Below are 24,780 nucleotides of genomic sequence, written 5' to 3'. Positions count from 1 at the left end.
ATGCTCTTTCACACTTGTCTCTTTTACAGGTGATAATACTGTTGCTTCTCTCCCACATGTATATAATAGGCCTTATCTGTTTTCAAGATTCAACCTCGTTTATGAACACATGCCAAACTTCACTTCCATATTTCTATTTTTACTTCTATTTAAGTCATCACCTGCTCCCCCTGACATATGCACAAAGGTTACTATTGGTTATTTTTATCCTGACCTAAAAGCTGATTCCCTTAAAATACATATCAATTTAAAAGTTCAGAGTTATGCTGTCTTCTTTTAAAAATGGAATATATGAAATCTTTGTGTTTTAGCAAACAATCCAGGAAAATGGTTATTAGGTTCTAGCTAAAAACCCATACCTCAAACTCTTATCCAACTACTTCAAGAGAGTCACTAGACAAAGCAGAAGCCATATGCTGGGAAGATAACCTGTGGGGCGCCTAGGTGGCTCAGTTGGTTAAGCGACAGCCTTCAGCTCAGGTCATGATCCTCTCATGTTCTCTCTTTCTTTCTCACTCTCTCTCTCAAATAAATAAATAAAATCTTAAAAAGAAAAATCTGTGGAAGGTATTTCTGCAAGAAAATTGTTTTCCTTACAATATATCTTTATATGCATTCTATGTGAATTCCTAAAAAGAATATGTGTGGGTGTGACAGGGAATGGGATGTCCAAGATTTGATTTTTGCTTAGAGTGTTGGTTTCATGAGTACTTAATAATACGTCATTCACAATAATTGCTAAATAACTGAATAACAACAGTAGGCCATGAGTAGACAAATGAGAGGATGCATGAATCAAAAAATATGACAGGCATATTTTGCGTCTCTAAGATCCTGGTAAAAAAAATAATTTATATAGAACCATATTACTAAAAATGAGAAAACAAAAACCAAAATGTTGCTCTGTTCTATTCACAAGGCTGTGTAGTTGCAAACACGAACTACATACACAAATATACTTATCAACCAACAAAGCATTTCATGTACTTGAAATGGTAAAATCATTTGCAACATTTCTCTAAAAAGTGATTTCTTACTTGATTTCCCACTTTTAGGTTTCTTCATGTTTTTATTTCTGCTATAGTCTATTAGTTGTGGTTTTGACTTTGGTTCCTTTAGCCAGCTGACATCAGTCTTGCTGTCATCACATCTGTATTCTGTGTCAGTATCACTAAAAAGATTTTTCTTTTTAGGATTTGTTACAATCTACAAAAAAAAAAAAAAAAAAGAATCCTTGTAATAGATGAAGAAATGTGTCTCATTATTATGTTATGTAAGGTAAGTTAAGCCAAAACAAAACAAAACCAAAAACCGCCCTCAAGCAACAGAAAAACTAACTTCTTAATTTTTTGGCATACTAATCTACCTGGCATTAAGGAAAACATATCTAGAAAGTCACTCAGAAATCCAGAGCAGAGACTGAGATTCATATTTTGTTGTTAAAACTGCTTATTCCCACAGAGACATATGCCAATGTCATCAAAGAAAGTAAAGCTGTCGTATCTTCTATTATTAGATGATTACAAATAGCTCAAAGACCATGCCGAAGTCATAGTGGGCAGGTGGATAATCCCACAGAGGGGGAAAAATTCCAAATGATTTTGTTTTCTAGATCTGTGATCATCTTTGGCATTGGAAAATTATTTTTAAAATACTGCTATTAATAGGCAATTAGGATATAACTTACTCTTTTATCTTTTGTTTTGAGAGAAGTTTCAAGTTCATCATGATTCCTTAAACCTATCCTTAAACAAAAATATTCATAAATTTTAATTAACTTTAGTTATTTGTTCTCTTAAGGTAACATATACTGGACAGTTAGACATTACTAATTCACTATATAATTCTGGCCAAATTGCTTATGTTCTCTGACCTCAGTTAATTATAAAAATAACAAGGTCAGATGAAAGGACTGAGTTCTTTCAGCTTTATCATCTAAGAGACACAACTAATATTAAAAGTACACAGAATCTACACATTAATGTTAGAAGCAAAGGCTGAAATATTAGAAATAGAATGGAGGTAATCATGGCAGTAGCATTTTTTATTCATTCTTCTCATCTGTTAAATACTCTCAAAGTGTGAGAAATTTTGAAGACAAAGAACAATTGAGAAGTTTATTTTAATTTGATCCATCTAATTATAATAAAAGCACCTACAGTTTTATTGAATTATCCACACAGGCTTCTGTAGCTGTAGCTTGAAATTCCTGGATCTATATTGTAAATAAATATTAAACACTATTTCTTAGTGTTGAAATAAGGTAAATAAAAATTAAAATTATAGTTTCTATAACTTTCATAAGATGCAGCCGTAAAATTAAGTTTACTAAAATATTTTTATATTTAAGAAGAAAGCTAATACCATAAAATATACTAAAAAAATAGGAGTAATTGTTTTTAAATTTCTTGTATCCAGAATGAAAGTGATTTTCTTGATGTAGTAGTGTGAGTCCCATCCCCATGCCCCAATTACCAATTTTTCCTCTACTTTAGTCCAGAGGATTTGAAAGGAAACCAAATATACCTAAAATGGTGCCAAATAAATTTTAAAATATTTAAAACTCTTTCAAAGCATATCTTCAAGAGAATGGAAACCCAAAAACATACACTATAATAACTATATGGTGAATACAAAATAAATACTAAATACAAAATACTGATTTCTAGCTTACTCCAAGTTTTATAATAGGCTCATCAGCTCCATTCAAATTAAAATTGTAAACATCATTCCTGTAAAAACGAAGAGAAATATTAACTGTTATATAATAAATACATTTTCTTCAAATATGAATAAAACTAAGATCTATGAAAAATTACTTACAACGGGCATTCAGAAGTAACATTAACAAAAGTAGTCTTCAGTTGTCTATAACTTTTTTTCTGAACCTTTTCCTAAATACAAAAGAAGTTTATATAACATTCAAACTTGTACACTAGTATACTTGGCAAACAAACAACATATGCAATTATATTTTCATATTTTTTCTACTTGTTTCTATTCATGTTTTACATCTGTAACCATTTCTTTAATGTAAACTGAGAAAAGTATTACAACATCCAGACCAATAAAAATTTTGAAGACTTTAAGTACTAAGAACATAATTGGAAGTACTGTAAATTAAATATAAAATATAAGGTTCTTACATCTTTATTTGCACGGACACTCCTGTACATAGGTAAACACTAAACTATAAGCTGAACCTTAGTGATTTTAGAAACACAAAACAAGCATGTTTCTTTTTTTCCTGGACTCATTTGCTTTAAAGTCTTAGATAGAAAAACTTTGGAGGAGACTAAGGTTTATGTAAAATCACTATTAATATCACTAAATGATTGATTACTGAACAGAAATACTCTGAAGTCTAATAAGTTGGAAATACTAAAACTATTCATTTTAGTTGTTATTCATATTAAGTTTTATTCTGTATTTTGGCTGTTTTATATATAACTATTTGTATTTTTTCAAAAAGTTTATCCCTTATTATATTACTCCTCTGATCACTTATCTCAGTTATCCTTTCCAGTAGGATTTTTACCAGCATTTACATACACCTGTTCAATACACCTACTGTGTACTAGCCTGCGCTAGCTATTAGAGAAGACACAAAAAATAAGCCAAAATATTAAAAAGGATACAAAAGGAAGCAAAAGTGTTATACAGGATACAAAGATGATTCTAACCAACCCACGCTAACAGAAGACAAAGGAGAGATAAAAACTGCAACAGCGAGTGAAATCTCGAACAATGGTACAAAGAAATCAGTGTGTAGACTGAGAATTCTTGCCCATTTGGATTCTGAGTCAGGACACCTTGGAAGTTTTTAAAAAGAAGGCAGACTCTGAAGCAAGACTCACAAGGAGGAATCAAGTTTTGACGAGCAGAAGAGTGCGAGAGCACGCGGACTCAGTCCAAGTGCTTTCTGAAGAGGGGAAGAAAAAGAATAAACACTTGGAAAGACACTCGAGGGAAGCTCAAGTTCTTCTTCTTCAGCTAAAGGAGACACGCATAGGGAGCTAATACTAGGAAATAAAGACAGACTTTGACAAGCTGGCCTGAGTCTCCACTTCATAAGCAACAGAGACCAAAGCAGGGATTTTGCACAACGGATAGGCGTGACTGAAGCTGTGTGCTTTAGAGAGAAAAAAGCTCCTTCTGAACAGAAGGATAGGTCAGCAAGAGAAACGCTAGACGCAAAAGAATCACATAAAGCCTTCTGCAATAATCCAGGGACTGGAAATTAGAACTCAAACTAGGAAAAAGGAGTTGCACAGGCAGCAAAGGGGATATTTAAGAAGAATGTATAGACGGTGAACCTCAAAACTTGAAATTAAATGCACAGAAAGTAACTGTGAGGAGTAAATCAAAGATAATTGGTATTTTAATCCTGAATAAATGTTAATTTTTTTTAAACAAAAAACAGAAACTTAGGAAGGACCTTATTGTCAGAAGAGATGGGATTAGCTATGAAAATAAAGATTTATTGAATCAGGGACCAAAAAATGAAAACGTCACACTCACATATGGAAAAGAAACATTTTTTTGTTTTGTTTTGAAAATTTGAACAGAAAGAGGACTATTTTGAGTAGTTGCCATTAAACTTGTCAGTTGTTTAATTCATTGATCAACACGCTGCAAACACTAATGCCATCCCATCCTGCGATTCCATTTTATGTTTACAGTCAAATATCATTTAGAGTTTGACTATATACTTGGGTAGTTAAATAAATGAAACCTACCTTACTGAGCTGCAGATCAGATTTGTTTGAAAAGCCACTATAAGAAAGGTTTTGCCAAAATTAAAAAAGCAATTCAGTATCATAATGTTCTTCATAAAAGCCATTTTATATAACGTAAAACTCTGGGTCACTAAGTTCACATTCAATACGCTATAAAGAACTGACGCGTGCGGCATTAGCCGGGTAATTTTGCAGCTTCCCTTGTAGTAAATAGCAACCTTGACTGTTAATGAGAAGCTGAATCATTCATGCAGTAGGAGGGGCCAAGCAACTGGAAATGAATGGTTCTGCCAGGAGAGCAATTGTTTTGTGTCTTATCATAGGGCCAGAATTAATTTAAATATGAATTAACCACCAATCAACCTGTAAAGAAACATTTCTAATAACAACTAACCTTCAGAAAGATTGCAAACAAAAAAATACATATTTACTATATAAAAATAACTTCTCAGCTCATTTAGATTTCATGTTTCATTAAGCAATATATTTAAATATATTTAGTTTTACTCAGCACTAGGCTCAATAAATAAAATCTTAAAATGTTTATATCCCAAAGATTTATTTATGAAATGGTATGCTGTATCAATATGGTACTTTTGATATTTTATAAAATGTAATAATCACCTACTACAAAGACTAATTTCAAATTTAGTTCCCTTCCTGTATAATTTAAACAGCTACTATTTTTAAAAGTAAATAACTAGGGACGCCTGGGTGGCTCAGTTGGTTAAGTTGATGTTCGGCTCAGGTCTTGCCAGGGTCCTGGGATCGAGTCCCGCATAGGGCGCCTTGCTCATCAGGGAGCCTGCTTCTGCCTGCCTCTCTGCCTGCTTGTGTGTACTCTCTTTCTCTCTCTGGCAAATAAATAAAATCTTTTAAAAAAATTAATTAAAAAAAAGTAAATATCTAGGTGTTTTCTGCTGGAAAATTGTATTACTTGAACATGCTCAAAACTTACCTTCTTAAAATTGAGTAAAGTAATTTAGTTGTATCAGGCAGAAAAATGTTTATTTCTAAAATATAAGATCATACCTGTCAATCAAAGACTCCTTGAATTTTCTTGTAGACTTTATATCTTCCTTTGGTTTATACCTCTTATTAATTTGGTTTATCAAGGTTTCTGCTGCATCAGTAAAGCCTTTGTCTTTTGACTTTTCTCTCTGAAACAATTTATAATTTACTTTAAAACTCTACCAGTAATCCTTCAAAGGAAAATAAAGGAACATTTAAGAAAAATCTGGTTCTATATATAACTACAAAGAGAAATAAAAGAGGTAAGAAATTGTTTAGTAAGTCTGTTAGGCATTCAAAAACACAGGATAAGACTTAACAGTTTAAAAAAAAAGACTTAACAGTTTACACATGGGGCAGAATGATCTGCAGAGATCAAAATAAGTTTCTATCCATGGAAAAATAAATTATATTAAAAACTAAAGAAAACTAAAATCAGGTTCTTTGAAAAGATCAATAAAATCAATACATCTCTTGCCAAGTTAACTAAGGAAAAAAAAAAGGGGAAAAAAAGACAGAAATTACTACTATTAGAAATGAAATAGAGGCTGTCACTCTTAAGGACATTAAAAGGATAATAAAGGAATATTATGAACAACTCTTTGGCCACAAATTTGATAACCTAAATCAGATGGGCCAGTTCCTCGAAAGGTAAAATCTACCAGATGTCATACAAGGAGAAATAGATCATCTGAATAGGCCTATTATCTATTAAAGAAAATGAATCAATAATTAATAACCTTCTAAAACAGCAAACACCAGGCCCCAGATGGGTTTCCTGGTGAGTTCTACCAAATACTTAAGGAAGAATCATACCAATTTTCCACAATCACCCAAGAGACAGAAGCAGAGGGAATACCTCCTAACTCATTAAATGAAGCTGGTATCATCTTTATGCAAAATCAAAGACAATACAAGAAAGGAAATAGACCTTACACTCTCATGAACATAGATACAAAAACCAACAAAATATTAGCAAATTGTATTCAATAATGTATAAAAAGAATTATATACAATTAAATGGTATTCAAGATATGGGAGTCTGATTCAACATTTGAAAATCAATTATAATGTATCATACCAATAGCCTTAAGAAAAATCATATAATCTTATCAATAGATATAAGAGAAGCATTTGAAAAAACCCAGTATCTTTTCATGATAACAATTCTCAGAAAACTAGGAATAGAGGGGAATGTCTTCCACTTGATAAAGAATATCTTCCAAAAAAAAAACAAAAACAAAAACAAAATTAGAGCTAACATCATACTACATCAAACTACATGTTTTCCCACCAAGATCTGAAATAAGGGAAAGATGCCTGCTCTCACCACTTCTATTCCACATCAAACTGGAAGTCCTATGAATGCAGTAAGACAAGAGAAGGAAATAAATGGTATCCAGAATGGAAAGAAATAAAACTATCTTTGTTTGCAGATAACATCATTGTCTATGTAGAAAAAAAATCTCAAAAAATTAACAAAAATACTCCTGGAACTAAAAAGCAATTGTTTTGGTTTGTTTTGTTTTTAAAAGATATTATTTATTATTTATTTGACAGACAGAGATCACAAGTAGGCAGAGAGGCAGGTAGAGAGAGAGGAAGGGAAGCAGGCTCCCTGCTGAGCAGAGAGCCTGATGTGGGGCTCCATCCCAGGACCCTGCGATCATGACCTGAGCCAAAGGCAGAGGCTTTAACCCACTGAGCCACCCAGGCACCCCCTAAAAAGCAATTGTGATAGCACTGCTGAAGGATACGAGGTTAATATCCAAAAGTTGGCTGCTTCCTCATAAGCTAGTAATGAAAAACGAGAGTTTAAAATTACATTCCAGGGGCGCCTGGGTGGCTCAGTGGGTTAAGCCTCTGCCTTCAGCTCAGGTCATGATCTCAGGGTCCTGGGATCGAGCCCCGCATCGGTCTTTCTGCTCAGCGGGGAGCCTGCTCTCTCTCTCTCTGCCTTCTTGTGATCTCTGTCTGTCAAATAAATAAATAAATCTTAAAATAAAATAAAATAAAATTACATTCCATTTACATTAGTACTCCTTAAAATGATTTATATACTTAGGTATATACTTAGGTATAAATCTAACAAAACATGTACAAGATCTACACATGACTAATGAAGAAAATCAGTGTTTTGTTTTTTTTTTTAAGATTTTATTTATTTGACAGAGATCACAAGTAGGCAGAGAGGCAGGCAGAGAGAGAGGAGGAAGCAGGCTCCCCGCTGAGCAGAGAGCCCGACGCGGGGCTCGATCCCAGGACCCTGGGATCACGACCTGAGCCGAATGCAGAGGCTCTAACCCACTGAGCCACCCAGGCGCCCCAAAAATCAGTGTTTAAATAAATGGAAGGAAATTCCATGTTCATGGGTAGGAAGCTCAATATTGCCAAGATGTCAGTTCTTCCCAACTTGACCTAGAGATTCAACGTTAATCCTAATCCAAATCCCAGCAAGTTATTTTGTGAATATCAACAAAATGATTCTACAGTGTACACAGAGAAGCAAGATACCAAGAATGACCAATATAGTATTGAAGAACAAAACTGGAAGCTGGAAGATTGACACTAGCATACTTTAAGACTTACTATAAAGATACAATAATCAATGTAGAATGGTATTGGGGAAATAGACAAATCAAGTAACAGAACCAAACAGCGAGCAAACCGAAAGCCCAGAAATACCCTCATATACATAGTCAACTGATCTTTGGCAAAGAAGCAAAGACAATGCAATGGATAAATTTATCTTTCCAACAAACGATGATGGAATAACTGGACATTCACATGCTAAAAACCAAAAACCAAAAGACAAAAACCAAAAATGATTCTAGACCCAGAACTTACACCCTTCACAAAAATTAACTCAAAGGGGATCATAAGCCTAAAAGTAATATGCAAACTATAAAACTCCTAGAAGATAATAGAGGAGAAAATCTAGATTGACCTTGGGTTCGGCAATGCCTTTTTGTATAACACCAAAAGCACAATCTATGAAAGACAAAACTGAGACGCAGAATTTCACTAAAATTAAAAATTTGTGTTCTGTAAAAGACACTGTTTCAAAAAGAAAAAGACAAGCCACAGACAGAAAGAAACTATTTGTAAAACACATATCTGATAAAGGCCTTGTATAGACATACTGCAGAAATACTGTGGTTCTGGTTCTAGAACACAGTGACAAAGCAAATGCATTAAAGTGAGTCAAATGAACTTGGTTTCCCAGTGCATATAAAAGTTACGCTTACTCTACCACTGTAGTCTATTAAATGTATAATGGCACTATGCCTTTTAAAAAAAGTACATATCTTAATTAAAAAATACTTTAATGCTAAAAAATGCTAATCATCTGAGTTTTCAGCAAAGAGCAATCTTTTTGCTGGTAGAGGGTCTTGCCTCAATGTTGATACCTGCTGACTGATTAGGTCGTGATTGTTGAAGGCCGGGGTGGCTGTGGCAACTTCTTACAATAAGACAACAATGAAATTTGCCACATTGACTGCCTCTTCCTTTCATGAACGATTTCTGCACTGCATGCAATAGTGTTTGATAGCATTTTACCCACAGCAGAACTTCTTTTAAAACTGAAGTCAAGTCTCTCAAACCCTGCCTATGCTTTATCAACTAAGTTTAATTAATAGTCTAAATTCTTTTTTGTCAATCTTCACAGCATCTCCACCATGAGATTTTTTTTTTAAGTTTTTATTTCCTTTCAGCATAACAGTATTCATTGTTTTTGCACCACACCCAGTGCTCCATTCAATCCATGCCCTCCGTAATACCCATCACCTGGTTCCCCCAACCTCCCACCCCCCCACCCCTTCACAACCCTCAGATTGTTTTTCAGAGTCCATAGTCCATGAGTAGATTCTATCTCAAGAAACCATGGTCTTTACTCATCCATAAGCAGCAACTCCTCATCCACTAAAGTTTTATCATGAGATCACAGCAATTCAGTCCCATCTTCGGGCTCCACTTATAATTCTAGTTCACCTGCTACTTCCACAACATCTCCAGTTACTTCCTCTACTAAAGTCTTGAACCCATCAAAGTCATCCATGAGGGCTGGAATCAACTCTTCCACACTCCTGCTAATGTTGATATTTTGACCTCTTTCCATGAATCACTGATGTTCTTTTTTGGGAGGTGGGGGAAGGGAAAGAGAATCCTAAGTAAGGCTCCACACCCACTGTGAAACACAACACGGGGCTCGACCTCATGACCCTCAGATCATACCTGAGCCAAAATCAAAGAGTCAGATGCTTAACCAACTGAGTCACCAGGGTGCCCCATTCACAAATGTTCTTAATGGCCTCTAGAATGGTGAATCCAAACTAAATCCTTGGTTTGCCCAGATCTATCAGAGGGATCACTATCTGTGGCAGCTAGAGTCTTATGAAATGTATGTCTTCAATAGTAAGACCTCAAAGTAGAAATTACCCTTTGATCCTTGGGCTGCAGAATGGATGTTATATTTAGGAGGTATGAAAACATTAACTTGGGGCACCTGAGTGGCTCAGTGGTTAAGGCCTCTGCCTTTGGCTCAGGCCATGATCCTGGGGTCCTGGGATCGAGCCCCAAGTCGGGCTCTCTGCTCAGCGGGGAGCCTGCTTCCCCTTCTATCTCTCTCTCTGCCTACCTCTCTGCCTGCTTGTGATCTCTGTCAAACAAATAAAAAATCTTTTAAAAAAGAAAAAGAAAACATTAATTTCATTGTACATCTTCATCAAAGTTCTTGAATGACCAGGGGTACTGTCAATGAGAAGTACTATTTTAAAAGGAATCTTCTTTTCTGAGCAGGTCTCAACAGTGGGCTTAAAATATTCAGCAAACCATGTTGTAAGCAGATGTGCTGTCACACAGGCATTGCGGTTTCATTTACAAAGCACAGGCCGAGTAGATTGAGCGTAACTGTCAAGGGCCCTAGGAGCACTGGCTCTAACTTAGTCACTAGATGCATTAGCGCCTAACAAGAGAGTCAGCCTGTCCTTTGAAGCTCTGATGCCAGGCACTGACTTATCTCTAGCTATGAAAGTCGTGGATGGCATCTCTTTCCAACATACGGCTATCTTGCCTACACCGAAAATTCCTTAGTGTAGCCACCTTCATTTATGATCTTAGCCAGATCTTCCGGATAACTTGCTACTTCACCTTGCATTTGTACATTACAGAGACGGCTTCTTTCCCTAAACTACATGAACCATTCCCCGCTAGCCTCAGACTCTTCTTCCGCAGCTTTTTGACCTCTCTCAGCCTTCATAAAATTGAAGAGCGTTAGGGCCTTGCTCTTAAGTGGGCTTCGGCTTAAGAGAATTTTGTGGCTGGTTTGAGCTTCTATCCAGGCCACTCAAACTCCCTCCAGATCCAACAAAGCTGTTTCACAAGAGCACAAGCTTTTTTTTGCTTACACCGGCTTTCTGCGCACCTGCCTCATTAAGCTTCATTATTTTTAGCCTTTGACCTAAAGTGAGAGATGTGTGGCTCTTCCCTTCACTTGAACACTTAGAGGCCCCTGTAAAGTTACTGACTGGCCCAATCTCAATATTGTTACGTCCCTGGGAACCAGGAGGCCTGAGGACAGGGAGACAGATGGGGGAACTGCCGGGTGGTGGAGCAGTCAGAAAACACACATTTATTAAGTTCGCCATCCTATCTGGGTGCAGTCATAGTGCCTCAAAACAATTACGATAATAACATCAAAGAACACTGATTACAGGTCACCATAAGTAATACAATAATAATGAAAAACTTTGAAATATTATGAAAATTACCAAAATGTGGCAGAGACGTAAAGTCAGCAAATGTTGGTGGAAAAATAGCACCAATCCACTTGCCCAACACAGGGATGCCAAAAACCGTCAATTCATAAAAAATGCAGTATCTGGAGCACCTGGGTGGCTCAGTGGGTTAAAGCCTCTGCCTTTGGCCTAGGTCATGATCCCAGGGTCCTGGGATAGAGCCCCACATCGGGCTCTCTGCTCAGCAGGGAGCCTGCTTCCTCCTCTCTCTCTGCCTGCCTCTCTGCCTACTTGTGATCTCTGTCTGTCAAATAAATAAATAAAATCTTTTAAAAAAATGCAGTATCTGTGAAGGGCAACAAAGTATGGCATGCCTGTATCTAAATTAAACAAAGAACTGTTAATATTCAACAATAACAAAGAACCCAGTTAAAAAGTGAGCAAAAGATCTGAAGAGACAACTCACCAAAGAAGACATACAGATGGTAAATAAAAATACAGAAGGCCGCTCAGATGTGTGTGTCATTAGGGAGCTGCAAATTAAAATGAGATACCACCAAGCACATATAACAGTAGCTAAGCTCCAAGACACTGACAACACCGTACTGGCAAGGATTAGATCAATAGGAATTTTCTCATCTGTTGCTCAGAATGCAAAAATGGTACAGCCATCTTTTCCACTTCCAGAAGACAGGCAGTTTCTTATGAAACTGAACACATTCTGACCATATGATCCAGCAATCATGCTCCTTTCTATTTTCCCAAATGAGCTGGAAGCTTATGTCCACATGAAACCTGCACAATGAACATTTACAGAAGCTTTATTCGTAACTGTCACACCATAGAAACCAGCTAAGATGTCCTTCCACAGGTGAACACCTAAATAATCCTGGTACGTGCATGTAAAAAGAAATGAGCTGTAAAGCCATGAAAACACATGGAGAAAACATCACTGCTATTACTAAGTGAAAGAAGCTGATCTGAAGACTACATACTATATGGTTCCAACTCTGACATTCTGGAAAAGGCAAAACTACGGAGACAGAAGGTCAGGGACTGCCAGTAGTATGAGGGGGTGGGGAGCACAAGGGAATTTTAGAGCATTAAAACTATTATGTATGATAATACGTGTTGCTACACATCTGTCAAAACATATAGAATATACAACACAAAGGCTGAATTCTAAACTAAACTATAGGCTTTAGTTAATAGTAATGTATTGATACTAGTTCATAATTCGTAATCCAGGTACCTACTGATGTAAGATGTTAATGATGGGGAAATTAGGGTGTGGGCGAAGGGGAAACGGGAAGTCTCGGTGTACTTGTACACCTGAAACTGCCTTAAGAAATACCATTGTTTAAGGGCACCTGCCTGGCTCAGTCAGTGGAGTGTGCAACTCTTGATCTGGGGGGCATAAGTTTGAGACCCATGTTGGGTGTAGGGATTACTTTAAAAAAAGGTAAAATATACTATTACTTCAAAAATGGAAGGACTACAATTATCATCTGCATAATTTTAGGTAACCTGGCTCAAATTCCCTATAATACTCAAAGATACGAGTTATCCTGACTCTAATCATTAGTTTTATCTTTTTCTGGGAATCAGGCATTTTTTTCAAAAGTATGGTAAAATATAATAGAAACAAAAAATTTACTTTTTTTTTTTTTTTTTCAGGAGAGCCAGAGTGAGAGGGGGTTTCAGGCAGAGGGAGTGGGAGACAGAAAATCTCACGTAGGCTCCACGCCCATCACAGAGCCCAGTGCAGGGCTTGATCTTACAACCCTGAGATCACGACCTGATCGGAAATCAAGAGTCGGATGCTTAACTGAGCCAACCAGGAAGCCTATTTCAATCATTTTTCAGTTTATGTTTTTATATGTAATATAGATCATAAGTTACTATTTACTGTCTCTTCTTGAGATTACTGTATTTGGTTTGATAAAAATGTAGCAAAAATGAACCTCCCCCAGAATAGTGAGTGTATGGTTTAGGAACTTCCAGCATGACTGGAGCTGCCTTGGGAAACCTGTACCACTAAGCTGCAGAAGTTCTGTTTCTCTAGGTTAGTCCAGTGAACAGGAAGCGGGACCAGATGACTACCTTAGAGGAGAGTCATCATGCCTGTGAGTGGCAGAAAGTCCTCTATCATAACACCGGGAGCAACACTATGAAAGACTGAAGAGAACTTCTGGAAACAGGAAGTTGGTTTTAAAAAATGAGCGCACAGTTTCAATGATCAGTTTCTGTGGTCCCAGAAAAAAAAAAAAAAAAAAAAAAAAAAAAAAAAAAAAACAATGACCAGCTCAGGGAAATTCTGTGGAATAATTCTAAATTCCAAGGGAAACAGTTTAAAATAAAAACTGAGAACATTCAGCATTCAGACAAAAAGAACCTTCTTCCCTTGCATCTGAAGAACTAAACAGCAGCTACAACTAGAAAGAAGAACAGCAGACTAAGAAACAAGAGAAAGTGACCCAAAAGGATTTTGTTAAAGAACAAAGTAGCCAAATAAGGCACAGAAAGTGAACTGCAGATTAAAGTCAAAATAAAAAGCCTGGTCCAGACAAATGAAATGATGACTAATTATAAATAACAAAAGCAAATTATCTATTAAGTATTTCATTTGCATACTGAGATGCTCCAATACATGGACATTTTATATCAACTCTAGAAATTTGCCTCTCCAGGTATTAATACCACTCTGGAAAATAAATGAAAATAGAAGCCTATAAAACCTGGATCTTCTAGACCTAAATGTGAAACAGGAATCTATCAAAATCCTTGAGGAGAACATAGGCAGCAACCTTTTGACCTCAGCTGCAGCAGCTTCCTTCTAGAAACACTGCCAAAGGCAAGGGAAGCAAGGGCAAAAATGAACTATTGGGACTTCATCAAAATAAAAAGCTTTTGCACAGCAAACGAAACAGTCAACAAAACTAAAAGACAACTGACAGAATGGGAGAAGATGTTTGTAAATGACATATCTGATAAAGGGCTAGCATCCTAACTCTATAAAGGACTTATCAAACTCAACACCCAAAGAACAAATAATCCAGTCAAGAAATGGGCAGAAGACACGAACAGACATTTCTCCAAAGAAAACATACAAATGGCCAAAAGATACATGAAAAAGTGCTCAACACCACTCAGCATCAGGGAAATCCAAATCAAAACTGCAGTGAGATACCACCTGACACCAGTCGGAATGGCTAAAATTAGCAAGTCAGGAAACAACAGGTATCGGCAAGGATGTGGAGAAAGGGGAACCTTCCTACACTGTTGGTGGGAATGCAAGCTGGTGCGGCCACTCTGGAAAACAGCATGGAGATTCCTCAAAAAGTTGAAAATAGAGCTACCCTATGACCCAGCAATTGCACTACTGGGTAATTACTCCAAAGATACAAATGTAGTGATCTGAAGGGCACGTGCACCCCAATGTTCACAGCAGCAATGTCCACAGTAGCCAAAGTATGGAAAGAGCCCAATGTCCATCAACAGATGAATGGATAAAGAAGATGTGGTACACACACACACACACACACACACACACACACACACACACAGGAATATTATGCAGTCATCAAAAAAACCCAAAATGGAGTATAATGCAGCCATCAAAAACCCCTCATATATTTATGTGTGTGTGTATAATGGAATACTATGCAGCCATCAAAAAACCCTGAAATCTTGCCATTTGCAACAATGTGGATAGAACTAGAGGGTATTATGTTAAGTGAAATAAGTCAATCAGAGAGGGAAAATTATCGTATGACCTCACTGACTTGAGGAATTTGAGAAACAAGACAGAGGATCATAGGGGAAGGGAGGGGGAAAATGAAACAAGACAAACCAGAGAGTGAGACAAACCTTAAGAGACTTTTGGTCTCAGGAAACAAACTGAGGGTTGCTGAAAAGGAGGGGGGTGGGAGGGATGGGGTGGTGGGGTGATGGACACTGGGGAGGGTACGTGCTATGGTGAGTGCTGTGAATTGTATAAGCCTGATGACTCGCAGACCTGTACCCCTGAAATAAATAATACATTATATGTTAAAAACAAAAACAAAAAAAACCCTGGATCTTCTAAAGAAGAGTGAAAAACAGATTCTATCCCTGGCAGTGGAATGTATTCTAATTAAAAAGTTTTCTGGGGCACCTGGGTGCCTCAGTCAGTTAAGTGTCTGCCTTCGGCTCAGGTCATGATCCTGGAGTTCTGGGATTGAGCCCTGCGTCAGGATCCCTGCTCAGGAGGGAGTCTGCTTCTCTCTCCAGCCCTCACCCCACTCGTGCTCTCTCTATTACTCTCTCTCTCAAATAAATAAATAAAATCTTTTAAAAATTAAAAAAATACTTTCCTTTAAAAAAAAGTCTTAATCTGCATCTTGATAGCAATGACAAAAGATATTTACAGTAACTACCTCAAAAAGTAAACTTTTGATCTAAAGTATGGTGAAGATGAGCTTAAACTGTCCTAGAGCATCCCACAGATGATTAATCTGAAGGAGAAGGTAAAGACTCCAGTGGGGATGAGCAACAGGACAGTGGAAGACAGTCTCCTATACTCCGCCTACATTTTTTCTTCTCATTTGACAAAACCTGTCAAACTCTAATGCAATAATCCAAGAAATGGTTTCAGATGCTACTATGTGCATAACTGAATGGGGCCATGCAAGAAAATAAATGACGAATAAAACATAGTCTTTACACTCTAATAGGTTAAAACAAGGAGAAAAATAGACACAAATAACTACTTTTTAAAAGAAAGGTAAGCACCACAAGAGAGACACAGACAGTTCTATATACTCAAAGCATCTGCAGGACAGAGAGGAAGAAAACCATGAGGAGGACACAAGGAGCTACAGGGTGCCTTCATACCACACCTATTTACACACCTGCCCTGCACCTGTGGGCACACCGGTTGGGAGGGGGGACAGGGACAAGGACGAGGAGAGGGAGTTCAGGAGGCGCTCACTCTGACTGGAGACTTAAAGGTCACGGTCTTACAAATGATCAGTCTGCAGCAGCCCATCGGGCTTCCTTCACTGTCTCATGTTATTAGCTAGTCGTATTATAGGTATGCAGAAACCAAACACACCGAAAACTCACCATTTTTTTTGGTCTCAGATCCCAGGAATTAAGTTCCGACGTTAATCTTTTCCCTGATTTTCTATGACTTTTCACATTTTTTCTAGGAGAAGGGCTCTTATCACAAACATCAGGATTCACATCTTTTGACAGTATGTATTTCTTCCTATAGATCAGAGATTCTTCAACTGTCTTATTTAGGAGAACAGACTTAAAAGTAGTTTCAGATTCAATATGCCAATCACTTTGCTTGGTATTTTCAGTGTTTTTCTGCTCTGAATGTTTAGGATGATTTAGTCGTTGCTGAGTGTCTCTTTTGCAAACTCCTACTTCTGCTTTCTCTATTTTGTTATGCTGCATTTTTTTTTTCTTATATCGCACCTTTTCTGCTTCTTCAGAATTATCCTCAGATATGGAAGAGGATGATTTTTGTTTCCTAAGTTTTTTGTTGACAGTTACACCTAGTGGAAAAATAAAAACCAATCCTTATTAAATTAATAAACTGGTGATACATAAATTTGTTAAAATAAAAGACATTAGACTTTCCAAGAAATAAGTATTTCCCTGAGCTACTATTGTATACTGAGAAAAGGCTGTTTCACCTTGACTGAATGTGTCTCCTGATGAAGTGCCTGCTCTTTGGTTGTTACACAAATTAATATTTGTTACAGGAGTCCAGCACGACCATTTGGAGGGCATTTTATTTCCACAGATGTTGCCCGAAACACCAGGTAACCTGGAAAATAAAATAACTTGCTTAATGTATTACAAAACATTAGCCTATGACTCTGACATGAGACTGTGATTTTTTGTTTAGTCAGTGTTTACTGATAGCAATTTATTAGTCAAGTATGAAAACATTTTGCTAAGTCATTATGAAATTTAAAACTTACTATGTAATTGATCAGATTAAAAACTATTAAAAAGTTCCATTATTGCTATTATTTGGTATCTACTTAAAGATATCTCAAATATATCTCACATATCTTACATGTTCTACTGTGTATTTAAACTAGGCTAAATTTCTTCACATTCATACTTAATTATTTAAAAAATCTCATTCATTGTAAGTCTCAATTTGGGAAAGAGTTATGTTGGTGGTCATGAAAAAACACAGACTATTCACCATTGTGCAATCATAGTAACACTCGAGCTGATTAGTGCTAGAGCCAATACTACATTCTAAGAATATAAATGCCTTTTCTTTTAAATGTATTACATTTATGTAAAAACAACATTAATATATACTAACTTATTTGATGGTTTTCTTCATACTTACATAGGCTTATCTATTTTCTCCACTGCCTGGGAATCTGGAACAACATCCTGCAGGTCATCTAAATTAAACAAAACAAAAATTACGGCATTTTCAATTTTTTGTGCAGTTGGCAGGGTAAAATGGGAGTTGGTATAAAAGTTGATCTAGATTCACATATTAGGATACAGAGATCGGTTTTCTTAGAAATAGAGACTGTATAATATTGCCTTGTAACCTCTAAGCTCCTTTCATAAAGCCAAATGCATTCATTATAAATCTTTTTCAAATCAATGAAGCCAGTGGAGTTAAAGGGAAATATGAAATGATAACATTTTTTAAAAGAGAAAGTGAAATTAAACCAAGAAAGTACTTACTAATATTTTGGTTTGGGAATTCAATGTTCTTATTCTCTGTCTTCCCTACAACTTTAGCAGTTTCGATGTGCTATAACACATAGAAGACACAGTAATGTAAATTTAAATCAAGAGATTACATGAAAACAACTCTTAAAAGTCAGAGTATCAAAGTTTAAAACATTTAAAATAATTTGCCTTGTGTGTTACTAAAAGTTGGATAGTATTTCTATGGTTTCATGAAGTGTATGCCCATTCCAGAATACTGTTTACCCTAAAACACAAGAAAATAATTTTCATTACAGACAGGGCAGAAGAGCCTACAAACTTTCTGATCTCATCCACAGCTAGTACAGTAATTCCATTCTCATCCATAACCGACAATTTCTAGAATCACCATGGAACATCTACTGCAGCTGATCTCACAACCTGCATCTACTGTCTTTTCACTAACATACATGCGAGGTTTGGCAATTCTAGAATATTAAAGGATTCTGTAAAATTGTTGCCACTGAACAAATAACTTCTTGTCTCCACCAAGCTTCCCTCTTTTCATAGCCACAGATCTGATGATAATCTGCCATCACAATCAGAAATACATGCCCTCCAGGCTAAGATGTGGTGCCTCATGCTGGCTGTCTTCCCTACTTGGTCTAGCAGGCACTTCTCCATCTGAGGACAGGAGCAGTAGGAGAGCACGCAGGTATGTGTTGGCTGTTCCAATGACAGAAAGGCTCCCCTGACTGGTACAAGCAAGCACAGGCCTTGGATGCCCACCATCCGACCACACTCAGGACCACGCCACAGCACTGAACAACAGCACCCTAATAATGGAACATTTAGCCAATTAATTTGAACAATTAGTTTTGACTTTTTTCCCCGAGTATCTTCAACTCTTGCACCATTCATCCTTTGGCCACATGACTTTTTTTTTTTTTTTAAATCCACTACCTATTCTTTTTTGCTCCGTTGGAGTAAATGACACATATTTCTGATCTGATGCCATGATAAAATTCAGTCTTAAACTGAAAGGGCCGTCAACCTAACACCTTTACTTATTCTTCATTATCCTTTACTTACCCTCCCCATTATCTCTTCGTAACAGCTTCAAGTCTTTACGTGTCCCTGAGCCCACTACTTGAGCATACTGACAAGACAAAATCACCGTGTTCACCTCACACTTCAGAGGACACAAAACTATCAGGCATTTCTCATCTACAAACTTACTTATCTGTATCTCCAACTACCTCCTTCATCTCTCCAAGAAATTACTTTCTGTTAGCTATTCTTTGTTTTGTCCTTTCCACTACCTGGAATGAATGCCCTTCTCCTTCATGTCTGCTTCACTAATCTTTATTGACCATTCAAAAACCAACTCACTCTCCATCTCCTTAAAGAGCATCTTCTGATCTTCACCCTCCCCTCCAGCTTTGGAGTTAGGTAACTGCCCCTTCACTAGGTTCCTACTGCATCCTATGTGTACAATATGAGAACACTTACACAATATTATAATTGTCTTATTAATTTGTCTGATTTCCACACTAGACTTTGAGATACTTAAGGACAGAGTCCACTTGTATCTTATATTTCTAGCAGCCACTAACTTGTATAATAAACTAAAGAATGATGCCAAGTTCATTTCTCCTACTGAATACATTAATCAGAGTTATACTGAATGGATATTCCTCGATTTTACTATTAGCCTAATAAGTAGATCCCGTCAGAAGGAACTGACTTTCAAGAACAATAAATCACACACACACATATACATGTATATACATATATGTGTATGTGTGTGTGCATATATACACACACGTGATGATGCTTTAAACAAAGTGAGGCACTCTCTGCTTGCAAAAGAAATTAGCTCAATATGTATTTCTACAATGACTTGATACATTTTTAAAAATGTTTTCAAAGTAAAATTACTTTGTCTGTATTAGCTCCAGTATTTCTTCCTTCAGATGGTCTAGATACAAGAGATACAGCATTGTCCACTCCACTTTGTGACGTTTTAGGTACATCGGGTTTTTCTGCAGAACCCATCACTTGCAGTGGTGGTTTAATTTTTCCTCTTCGAGGTGTTGCTAAAAAGGGGGGACAAAGGACGGCTATATTTATAGGGCTTCTAAAATTACATATTGCTATTACTGAGGTACTTTTCAGATGAGGAAAGTAAAAAAGGAAGGTGCTAGGATAGGTCCCACGTTTCTGGTTTAGATGAATGGATACAGATGCCCTTTAACAAGGTAAGAAATAGACAAAAAACTTGGCAGGGAGGGTGGAAAGATGAATTACTGTGGAGCCTACTGGACATCAGATACCTGCCCAGTAGGCAACTGGATTTTGGGAACAGAGGTCACTATTAAATTGTCATATAGATTAAAGAAGACTGTGATTTATAGAAGCTAGTATATAGTATTATTTTTTTTATTTGTATTTAATCCTTAGCATGTAGCAGGCACTGTCTAAATGTTTCACAATATTTCTCGTTGAGTGAATGATTTTTATTTAGTCTTCTAAACAACCTGATAAGATAGACACTTGAGTTCCATTTTATAAAGAGAAAACTGGTTCTAAACTTACCTGGCGGACAATCTGTACAAAGCACACAACTGGGGGGAAGGGAAATAAGCACAAGCATCCTGATTAATTCAATGTTTTGTCTACTATGTTACAGCTGACTCCCACTTAAATAACAATAAATTATTAATGCTGGCTATTAATACGTTAAATAATGTTTACATGATAATAACCAATATGCCTTTCTCAGAAATTTGAAATTTCTTGACAATTAGAAGACATCTGTGGTTTGTAAATTAACAATTTCTGTATCCCCAACTTATCCTCTATGTAAATTATGCCCAGAATATCTCTGAATTTAAAAATGCCTGTTTTAAAAATATGTTTATTAGAAGGCTTTTAAGACTATACAACTTACATGTGTTGATTAAAAGTACTGGACTTCTCACAGTGTATCTGTCCGCACCAGGAACAATCATTGATGCTTCAGACATTTTTCTTTTGCTAGGAGTAGTTATCTGAAATCACGAGAAGCAGCCAGAGTAAAAACACACTCTCTTTTGAAATTACTCTATGATTTTATCGGTAACATTTTACCTTGACTACACACTAAAGATATATGGTACTTTTTTTTTTTTAAGATTTTATTTATTTATTTATTTGACACAGAGAGAGAGAGAGCGATCACAAGTAGGCAGAGAGGCAGGCAGAGAGAGAGAGAAGGAAACAGGCTCCCTGCCAAGCAGAGAGCCTGATGCGGGACTCGATCCCAGGACCCTGGGATCATGACCTGAGCCATAAGGCAGAGGTTTTAACCCACTGAGCCACCCAGGTACTTTTTAAAAAGATTTTATTTATTCTCTTCAGAGACAGATGGAGAGAGCGAGAGAGAAAGCACAAGCAGGGCAAGAGCAGAGAGGGAGGAGCAAGGAGATTCTGTGCTGAGCACATGACGGAAACCAAGAGCCGGACACTCAGCCGACTGCGCCACCCAGGTTCCCCGATCTATGGTATTTTAGAAACAACATGATATCCGTAAGTGTCTGTGTTTTAGGTTGACGTAGGTTTTACCCTAATATTTGGTATTGAATAGGTAGCCAAAACAAGGAATGTTGTTCTAACAAGTATTTATAGAATATCCAGACATATGAAATACAGCACCTTTATATGCTAGCTGAAAATATTTTATTGATAGTGAGTATATCTATAACCAATGGCTCAGTTTCTTATTCTATTTCAGTGTACGTTTGGATATGTATTTATGTAAATTTATGTAAATTTGCAAATGCTTTCATAATATTTAGCATTCTTCAAAACTTTTCACATGTTTTTAAAAACTGTATTAACATTCTGTGAGGACTAAAGTAACTCTGGAGTAAAAAGTTGCGATAGGAATTCAGAGACTCAGCAGCACAGTAGCTGGCGGTTCCAGTAAAGATGTTCATTTTCTAACTCCACCCTAGAGTCACTGAACAGAGAGTCTCAGAGGACGCCGTGACAGGGACTAAACAGATGAACCATAAAGATGCAGAGGAGAGCTGTTTTTCAAAAGGCACCTGCCCCTAAGACTAAGAAAAAAAAAATACTGCAGGAGTTTTTAACAGGTCTGTAAACGGGGTGTGGAGGTGGGGTAGAAAGGAGAGGAAAAGGGGGAATTCTATGATTAATCAGTAAACAAACTACTGAAACAATGCATTCCTCAAGAAAAGACAGTTCCTAGCGGCATAGTGAATGGGACCCGGGAAGTTACCTATTCATATAAATGCTTCAAACAGTCAATCCTTAACAAAAACATGGTGGTATTTAATAACAGGGTACTGTTTCTCAGAGATCTTAAGTTCTAGAGTTTATGACTCAATAAGTTTAAGGTGGGGCGCCCTAGGAATCAGCATTTTAAATGCTATGACTTCGATATAAAAACACAGAAAATGGCTTTTATAATTTAATTGTCCAAGAAATACAGAAGATGGAATTTTTCATTTAAGGACAGATATAAGACTAATGGGAAAAAACAGTGAATAACACCAACATGACAAAATGTATGGAAGAGCCTCTGAGAGTTAAAGTTGTCTAAAGGTGAGAAATTAGTAAAAACTAAAACGGGAAAATGTCCATGAAGAAAAGTGAAAATCAAGACTTGCAAACGTAACAGCAGCACATTAAATGAGGGAAGGTAAACAAAAGGACAAACAACATGAATGAGGGTATAGAGGCAAGAATTAGTGTGACGTTAAAAGGGACAGGAAAGGGCGCCTGGCTGTCTCAGCTGATTAGGCGATTGCTTTCAGCTCCATCAGGATCCTGGAGGCCCTGGCTCAGCAGGGGGGTCTGCTTCGTCCTCAGACCTTCCCCCTCTCAGGCTCGCTCTCTCTCTCTCATTCTCTCTCTCTCTCAAATAAATAAAATCTTAAAAAGAGGCAGGAAAGCAGTTAACCTTACTAATGTGGTGGCTATGCAGAGTAAAACGAATTTGAAGAAGGACTCAGAACTGAGTCAAAATTTAGATGCAGGAAGATAAACACAGAGATGCCACAACTCTGAGCAGAATGCAACACGGACTGTGGGATTAAGAAAAGCTAGGGGAAGGAATACCAAATGGGGCAGTTCACAGAGTCAAAGGCCAATGAGGAGGCTGCTGGGCTGGGCTGGGTGTGCTAAAATGAGTAAGGGCGAAAGGAATGAGGAGGAAAGGATGCGTGAGGTACTACGAAAGAACCATCATGAGTACCTTGGTGTCGGGGGAGAGGAGGCAGGATTCAGGATACTATCAGAAAATTAATGGTAGCATTATTGAAGTGTGGAGGCAGATGCACATTTGAAGCAAAAGATGAAAGAGTTTGAGGTTAGACTTCAGGAAAAGAAGAGACATACCAAAGGAAACATTCAAAGAGTAAGTAGAGATTTCACTGCAGCACTTGGAAGAGCGGTCTGGTGTAAGAGCTTAAACTATGCACAAGAAGGAAGCTCTTTAAGGGAGAGGGCATAGAGACATTCAGGAAGCTGAGTCGAGCTTTCAGAGCAAATCTACACTTACGATGCAGGGAGAAAAAGTATCTCTGATGTAGTCACAGAAGCAGGAAGAAAACTAAAAGGCTAACAATCAAAGAAGGAAAGGACATTAAGAAAGCGCTGTTCGCAATGTCAAGTGTCACAACGAGACAGGACGGCTGAGAACTGGTTCGGCTGAATGCGGCCTAGAGGAGAGCCTCCACCAGCAGCAGGAGGAGGAAAAAGAGCTTAATACTTAGTTTTCTTTCCTTGTGCAAATAAAGAGACCATTACTTACAGATTTGTATTCTACGTAACAGCCAAAAGCAAATACAGACAGGATAAATGTAACAAGGGGTACTTTCTTATACAATTCTAACTTGGAATTTGCAAGTGTATAGTATACCTTGTCTTGACCCTCTTACCCTGCACATAAACACAACTGCTAAAACACTATCTTTGGTTTGCATGTGTAAAAGGTAGAGGAAATATTCTGAATGTTACTGATGAAGGCCATTAAGGTGAATTCTAGATGCTTCTTTCTATATTGTATGTCACAATGACTTGACCTGTGCTGTTTTTTAAGCAGCTATTTGAGACCATATTTACCTCAAGCTGACTATTCTTTCTGTCCCCTTGATTACTGTTTTTGATGTATTTTGAAGGTTTAGCAAATTCCTTTTGGGAGTTAGGTTTTTCTTTCAAAGCAATGAGTTCCTCTTCGATGGGCAAGGTTTGACTTTCTGGCACTAGAATCTGTTGGAGAATGTGGAGAAAAGTATTTCAAACTGCAAACCACAGGAAGTTCTCAAAAATCACTAGGTATCTTAATAAAGCATCCATTCGTCCCACACTTAAAAAAGTCAATTCTTCTTGTTTTCTATGTACTTAGTCCTACATAGTGTCCCAACAAAAAGCACCCACATTTTCGAATGTCAACAGACATAAAACAAGCGATGGCATTAGTGGCAGGACATATATACCTAATTTTTAAAGTATAACTATCTTTTGTTCTAAAATAAGTGATCTTTAATAACATGTTTAAAAAAGCATATACCTTATTGGGACTCTATATGTTGAGACAG

The 24,780-nt window shown here is 37.0% G+C and overlaps 1 protein-coding gene across 1 annotated transcript in view; it reads right to left on the bottom strand.

Annotated features, from left to right (window-relative positions):
- The window catches only part of LOC111141499 (synaptonemal complex protein 2), a 61,256-nt gene that overhangs the window by 13,801 nt on the left and 22,675 nt on the right, over positions 1-24,780 (bottom strand). The window contains exons 16-29 of the mRNA XM_022494104.1: positions 24,305-24,451; positions 21,126-21,225; positions 20,114-20,271; positions 18,206-18,275; positions 17,853-17,910; positions 17,176-17,309; positions 16,595-17,034; positions 5,772-5,899; positions 4,740-4,776; positions 2,824-2,894; positions 2,675-2,732; positions 2,160-2,215; positions 1,688-1,745; positions 1,038-1,206 (exon numbers count right to left, since the gene is read on the bottom strand). Of these exons, the coding sequence (XP_022349812.1) occupies positions 1,038-1,206; positions 1,688-1,745; positions 2,160-2,215; positions 2,675-2,732; positions 2,824-2,894; positions 4,740-4,776; positions 5,772-5,899; positions 16,595-17,034; positions 17,176-17,309; positions 17,853-17,910; positions 18,206-18,275; positions 20,114-20,271; positions 21,126-21,225; positions 24,305-24,451 (1,684 nt within the window). The remainder of the gene's footprint in view (positions 1-1,037; positions 1,207-1,687; positions 1,746-2,159; positions 2,216-2,674; positions 2,733-2,823; positions 2,895-4,739; positions 4,777-5,771; positions 5,900-16,594; positions 17,035-17,175; positions 17,310-17,852; positions 17,911-18,205; positions 18,276-20,113; positions 20,272-21,125; positions 21,226-24,304; positions 24,452-24,780) is intronic.

This window comes from Enhydra lutris, unplaced genomic scaffold, assembly GCF_002288905.1.
Source record: "Enhydra lutris kenyoni isolate GAN:26980312 unplaced genomic scaffold, ASM228890v2 scaffoldscaffold6, whole genome shotgun sequence".
Taxonomy (NCBI): domain Eukaryota; kingdom Metazoa; phylum Chordata; class Mammalia; order Carnivora; family Mustelidae; genus Enhydra; species Enhydra lutris.
The sequence above is the reverse complement of the archived record's forward strand: the minus strand, read 5'-3'. Positions and strand labels throughout refer to the sequence as shown.